The sequence below is a fragment of the Engystomops pustulosus genome, chromosome 1 (genome assembly GCF_040894005.1).
Source record: "Engystomops pustulosus chromosome 1, aEngPut4.maternal, whole genome shotgun sequence".
Lineage (NCBI taxonomy): Eukaryota > Metazoa > Chordata > Amphibia > Anura > Leptodactylidae > Engystomops > Engystomops pustulosus.
This window is the reverse complement of record NC_092411.1, coordinates 45,205,967-45,212,863: the sequence shown is the minus strand read 5'-3', so window position 1 is coordinate 45,212,863 and position 6,897 is coordinate 45,205,967. Positions and strand designations below refer to the sequence as shown.

At 41.6% G+C, this 6,897-nt stretch overlaps 1 protein-coding gene across 1 annotated transcript; it reads left to right on the top strand.

The window, feature by feature from the left end:
- The first annotated feature begins 1,054 nt into the window (after window positions 1-1,054).
- CETN3 (centrin 3) lies at window positions 1,055-6,665 on the top strand. The gene is made up of 5 exons (XM_072139490.1): window positions 1,055-1,212; window positions 1,899-2,034; window positions 3,806-3,920; window positions 5,196-5,387; window positions 6,415-6,665. Exons 1-5 carry the CDS (start codon window positions 1,196-1,198, stop codon window positions 6,456-6,458), a joined length of 504 nt encoding a protein of 167 aa, XP_071995591.1. The 5' UTR covers window positions 1,055-1,195; the 3' UTR covers window positions 6,459-6,665.
- The last annotated feature ends 232 nt before the right edge of the window (window positions 6,666-6,897 follow it).

Sequence of the window (6,897 nt, the reverse complement as noted above, 5' to 3'; positions counted from 1 at the left end):
CCTGCGACTTCCTCAGGGGTAAGTGCCAAGCTGTTGTAAGGTATTCATCAGTGAGACACCAATGGTACATCTTTGCATTGTGACCATCATCAAACTCTTCTTCATGACATCAAAAAAAAATCTAGATTATTCTACACTATTCTAGATCCCTCAAAGTTTTCTACTTAAGTGGCGGTAAAAAACAGGCCAAAATGAGTTCATTTTTTGTTAAAATATACAACTTTAGCAGCACATAGACCATGATAGAAATGAAGATCAATTTCAGGATGTATTTCACAGATTTGATCCTAAAAAGGAAAAAAAGGTTTTCATGTGTTGTTTGGAATATTTACAGGCATGACAGAGGTGCGTCACACGCTCCATGTTAAAGCGGTGCGCTCTGTCAGGACCGCAAGCGCCAGATCCATGGGGAAGCAGAAATCCTGAATCTAGCTCCATCAGCACAGTTCTAAGTAAACGCGTCCCTGGGTGTCACATTTTGGCGCACCCTCCTTCATTTTTTGGCACAAGGACTAATTTCCATATGGACACGCCCTTTTGTCAGCCCAGATGGGAAAAGGCCAAAAATGGTGTAAAAGCTTTCATAAATGTGTCAGGCATTTTAGACTGTCATTTGAAGGAGCAGGCGTGTGTATACACACACACACACACATATATATATATATATATATATATATATATATATTATATACACGTGTGAGGAAGCTCCACTAATGGAGGTCTCAGTCGTCTGCCGTTAGTACATCATTTGCAGGCCTCCATACTGGAAGTATCCTAATAGTTCCTAAACTTATGGAGAAAGGGCACGGAGTCTATGACGTCTCTGTGAGCGCAGGACTAGGAGAGGCGTCTTCCCGCTCTTATAGCGCGAAAAACCGCCACCATGTCGTCACTCTGTGGGCGGGGTCACCCTGAGCGGTGACAGAGACTCCGCCCCTTTACATCCCCGGTATCTTCTCTTCCTCCATCCCAGGGAGTCCGTTACTATATGCTTCCCCTGTAGCCAATCGTAGGATGCGTTACAGATTGACACACGTGCAAGCCAATCACAGTCCCGGCAGCTCTGGCGTCCATGGGGGACGTGACGGGTTCTCAGCCAATCACGTATTAGATGCATTGTTTACTGGGCGGGCTGTAGGCCTTGCTGTGTGTGAGCCCGGTGTGTCCAGGTGTAGTGTCCCGGAGAGAGGGAGACATGAGCCTGGCTGTGAGGTAGGTGCCGGATCTCTATCATTATATGGCAGGGAGAGGAGATGTAGTAATAGCAGACATATCTTATTTCTGCTCCATTCTCCCTGCTTGGAAATAGACGCGCTATAAGGAGATAAGCAGCTGCCTGGAGTGTATGGCGCCACTTATCTCCGGGGGTAATAATAGGGTCCACAGCCTGGTCATATGGTGGGGACAAGACATTATAGGGTCACAGCGCCCCCCTGAGTCTGGGTTTATGTTATGGATCCTTGCAGCAGCCTTCAGGGTGGGAGATGGGAAGTAACAGCAGCTGCAATCAGGGAATGTAACAATTTATCTGCTGTAAGCAAAAAATAATAATAAATTGTATATTGAATTGTTACATAATTTCCTAGTACAGTTAGTCCACGGGTTACGTGCAGGATTGCTTCTTAAGTGGAATTTGTACATGTCATCACTGGTATTTATTGTAAATGTAACTACACTTTTTTTGGTCCCTTTGGAATATGGTAATTCCTGGTTGCCAAGGGAATAAGGAAGAACAACAAAACTTCATTGGAGACAAATGTTTATTACCAGCAACCTCCGCTTCATCCAGAATCCTGTTCTGTGTCTCTTTAATTTGACTTTATATCCAGTCGCCGCCCTCTCCTCCACTTCATCTTTTCTCTGTTGTGTGAATAACTTGTCTTTGTCTTTTCTACCAGAACGGATTTAGCTGTTGACAAGACAAAAAAGAAGAAAAAACGAGAACTAACCGAGGAACAGAAGCAGGAAATTAAAGATGCATTTGATCTGTTTGATACCGACAAAGACAAGGCGATAGATTATCATGAACTGAAGGTAATGGTACTCAGAGAAATCCCAGAGGTTCTCACTGCTCACCTAAATAGATTCACTTCCAAGCCTCTGCCTCACTGTCCTGCCTGGAGATTGGGTTCCAAGTTTTTGGAAAAAGCCTGGTTTCTATGGTTCTGCTGTACGACAACCACATTAATTAACTATAGGTATTAATGTTTCCTTAGCAACTGGTTTGTCTGTAAGGGGTTTACTTACTAACACAACTTACCCTCTGTCTACTTAATGGGTTCTATGATCCAATAATACTTATAGAAGCGCTTGCATTTCAGCTTCACTTCAATCACTTCAAGAACTATTTCTGCTGAGTGTGAATGAGAGCAGATTCTCCTCTACTTTTGGTGTGCAGTGTATGGGAGCGTCGTAGCTGCTATTCCTCACCCGCTCTGAGAGTAAAAGATAACAGTTTTCCCTCTGTAAACTGTAAGAAAATAGCATGTAATAGTCATTTCTTCAGTTTAAAGTGTAACTTTAAAGTTATGAAGAGTTGACCAAATTATTACATGTGATTCCCTCTTTGAAAACAAACAGAATTGTGTCTGCTTTGTGCTGCTCACCCTTTTCTTACTAAATGAATGGCATTTTCTGTTCTGAAAGTGTTTGACCAAAATCTTTCTCACCAGAGGTGAAGTGGGCGGAGACTAATATCTGTCAGTCTATGCCCTCAGTCTGAGGCCAGTTAGCTTGCCCACAGATCCCATGATGCCTTATGTTCCCTCTCAAAGTTATTTAGCATTAAATCCAATTACTTTCTCACAAGTAAATCCACTGAACACTGTACACTGCACATACTGGATGTATGTGGTGACTAGCCTGGCAGCTTCCATCACATGGAGGGACAGGAAACATGTCATAAGTGGAATAAATCATAAGTAAACCAGTTACATGAAGTGTATAGCCTGCGCTATGTGAGCACTAAAGGTTAATAGCTTATCTACACAGAGCTGATACTGTGGGGGAGAGGAGAAGCATGAGGTGCAGAGGGAGACTGAGAAAGTTCTGTAGAATCACAGACTGGGATGGATAGGGAACAGGGGAGATCTTGTACCTCACTATTCTGTGCAGGATACATCTGTATCTACTTTTCTGAACACATCCAACTCAGCTACATACACAGAGAGCTCTGTCACATGACCTCCTCTGTGAGCAGGGAGCAGCAGCCCCTTCCCTCCCAGGAGTCTGAGGGTGCAGTCACATACAGCCAAAAGTAGGTGTGCATCAAAAACTGCATCTGAAAAACTGAATATGTGGATGCACCCTCAAAAACTAGGCCTCCAGGGCTTGTCAGCACAGGCAGAGGAAGTGGCTCCTGCAGCGCTGAGATAATCTGAGGGTTATAGAAAAGAAACTACTGCATATAGGTAACAAAGATAATAGGCAAAGTTGTTTTACATCCCAAGAGCTATTGATTTGTGGGAAAAAAATGTCACATTTACTCTAAGTACGCTATAATTTTGGTCAACCATTTGCTTGTATTTCTCCAATATCTGCTCTCCCTACCTCTCATTCGAGAACTGGATACTGACAATAATTTCCATATGCCTCATATTCCTCTCACAGTAAAATTTGTAAACCCCGTCACTAAAAAATGATATGCCCCTGGATTACTAAAGTGATTCTTCATAACCAATGGCTTAGATTGCTTGCTGCCCTTCTGCCAGGCTTTCTTTAAGTTTTCTTTATTGCTTTACTCCTGAATGTCCATGGTCCGGATCAACAGGAAATGTTGCTATTTAATGTGTCTTGTGTCTGGCAGGTGGCCATGCGAGCGTTGGGGTTTGATGTTAAGAAGGCAGATGTGCTAAAAATCCTAAAAGATTATGATGGTGAAGCCACGGGGAAGATTACTTTCGATGACTTTAATGAAGTTGGTAAGTTCTCTTTTCTTTTCAGGACAAACTACTTGCCCTACCCTTAGCCGTGCTTTCATAATGCTCCTAAGTCGTAAAAAGGGTTTATGCACCAAAGAGACCTATTCATTGTCCACAGAAAATGTCAAGGGAATGGGGAACACATGTCACCCTGAATTAAGTCTACTGTATTAAAAACAGTCTATCTATCTCCTACTCACGCACAATTCAATTTGTAAAACTTTCCAGACACATCTTTCCTGTTTCTCAATGATCTTTCATTTTTTAATAATGAAGCTTTTCAGTGCACCAGAGGCAGGACCAAGCCTTTTGATGCCCCTGTTTTCTACTTTCTATGAAACCCAGAACAACTGGACTGACATATGTTCCATTAAAGGATGCGCAGAAAGAAGAAAATGGGTGCACCAGCGAGCACGGAAATGGCCCGGGTGCACCAGGCAGCTATTTTGCAAAAAAAGACATAAAACCCATTACGCGCATGAATCAACTGGAGTCTGTAGCATTCAGATGAACACCATAGCTTTATCCCCACTTACCAAGCAAGGTGAAGTGTAGTAGTATTATCTCCTTTGATATCTCTATTTTTGCATGTCTAAATGCAGTATTTGGTTCCTGGAGTAGTATTTATTGCTGCACTGTGGTATTTATAATTTCCGGGGTGGCATTTTGTGCTGTACTGTGGTTGTTGGTGCATCTAGGGTGCTGGTTACTGATGCACCACTTAAAGTGAACCTACCACCTGGAATTTAATTTTAAGCTGGTGACAGGTTCCAATAGCCCATGCTATACAGATTTTAAAATGCAGTTGTCCTCATTCTGAATAATTTCAATACTTTCTAGAACTTCCCCAGTCAGTATACATGACAGGAAAGGGGGACTTGCAGTGGTGAGCAAGCAGGCGAGAGGGGGGAGCTGGATGACCAGATAACGTGAAAAAAAGTTTTATAAAGTACTGAAATGATTCAGAATGCAGACAAAGGCTTTTTTTTAATTCCGCATAGCTGAGGCTATTGGAACCTGTCAGCTAAAATTTACATTCCTGTTGACAGGTTTGCTTTAAAGATTTGACAATGTATGTTATCAAAATCCTGGCCTAAATCCTTATATCAAGAACAGCACAGATATTTAAAGGAAATTTCATAAATGTTAACTTCTACTCCACAGAAATGGTCACCAACTCCATGCATGATGCCTAAGCATTTATAGTACAGTCATGATGAGTTTTCTTATATGTGTATACACATGTAAAGTTATCCATATCTATATCCGCCATAGTGACAGATCTGATATTGGACAGAGATCCCCAAGAAGAGATGCACAAAGCCTTTAAACTGTTTGATGACGACGATTCCGGAAAAATAAGTTTGAGAAATCTCCGCCGAGTGGCTAGAGAGCTGGGCGAGAACATGACGGATGAAGAGCTACGAGCGATGATTGAAGAATTTGACAAAGATGGAGATGGAGAAAGTAAGTTTAGCATTCTGTAGCACAAGTATAGTAACTACATAGTGACTGAGCTCCATAGTCTTGATGTTATACAATGCCAACATTGCTAGAGAGAGGGCATAGGACGAGCGTTTGTCATATAAGACCATTGGGGAGCTAGCTTCAACGCATCACATTCTGATATATAGGGAGAGATTTATCACTATGTCTAACAGTGTAAAAGACATCCATCAGCAGGATCAAGGATTTTAAACCGAGCACGCTTACATGCTGGTGTGAGCCCCCTCGGGCAGGATCAGCTCTTCTTTTAGCTTATACCCTTGTTTATACAATAAAAGGCTTCACAAATTATACAAATGAGCCTGAGGGGCTCCAGGCTCCACAGCTGTTAATTGATGGAGGAGCCCCTCAGGTTCATTTTTGTGAGAACCAGGGCATAGGCAACTAAAAGAAGAGTGGATCCTGGCAGAGGGGACACACACCAGTATGTCAGTGTGTTTGGTTTATAAATCTGTGATCCAGGTGGTAGATTTCCTTTAACCCCTTCTTGACATTTGATGAATAGTACTCCATGGTGGGAGGTGAGTTCACGCATTATGCAGTACTATTCTGTCAAGCTTCTGGCATCCGCTCCTCTATGTTATAGTTCTAATATCCCCGTGATCAGAGATTTTTCTTTTCATAAAATCTCTTCACAAAAATATTTCAAAAAGTGATCAAAAACCTGTCACCAGGAGACCCATTTTTAGCACTCCCCCAGTCCCTACAGAGCATAGTACATACACTGCCAAAGTGTATTTGTATTAAAAAAAAAATTGGTTTTACAGAAAAAAAGATGTTATATAGTACCTTTCGATACCATGTGCTGTGTGACAAGGCACTCGTTACCTGGGAGTGGCTGGAAAGGAGCAGTTTGCCGCCCACACTTGGGAAACAGCTACTCCATGTGTCCTTTGCCTACATGTTTCAACATTGCCTACACTACAAGGGAGAATTGGCACTAGATTTGGATATATATTAATTGAATTATTTTTTTATTTATTTTCAGTTAATCTGCAGGAATTTATTTCCATAATGACGGGTGATGAATAACCAGAAGATAAGATCTGGGTTTCTTCAGCACAGCTTGCCTGTTGCAGGCAGTAGTGGCAATCACTCTACCTACGGACCAGCATCCATGCTAAGCGTCAGTGTTTGTAGCATATATTACATAGGGTTTCGTCTGAATCTACATTATTTGTTTTTGTAAAATATTTTTTTTATTCAGCTGTGAAATTAAAACATGGAAGTTTGTAAATATGTAATTTGTGTCTTTTATCACCATCACACATATAATTGCTCTGATTCATGGTTTCAGAACTAAACCTTGTCATCAATTGAATTGAATCCTTTATAAAAGAAAAACATTCTGTTGTTCTGTCGAGTTGGGAATGACCATTTATAACACTATCATCATATACATGGTCCTGCCATAGCCCCTTACATAAACAGGTGTTCAATGTGTGTTACTATATGTTACTTTAATTGTCCA

Coding starts and splice junctions, on each gene's coding strand:
- CETN3 (XM_072139490.1), top strand. Junction 3,921..5,195: donor CGATGACTTTAATGAAGTTG/GTAAGTTCTCTT, acceptor TATCCGCCATAG/TGACAGATCTGATATTGGAC. Junction 5,388..6,414: donor CAAAGATGGAGATGGAGAAA/GTAAGTTTAGCA, acceptor ATTTATTTTCAG/TTAATCTGCAGGAATTTATT.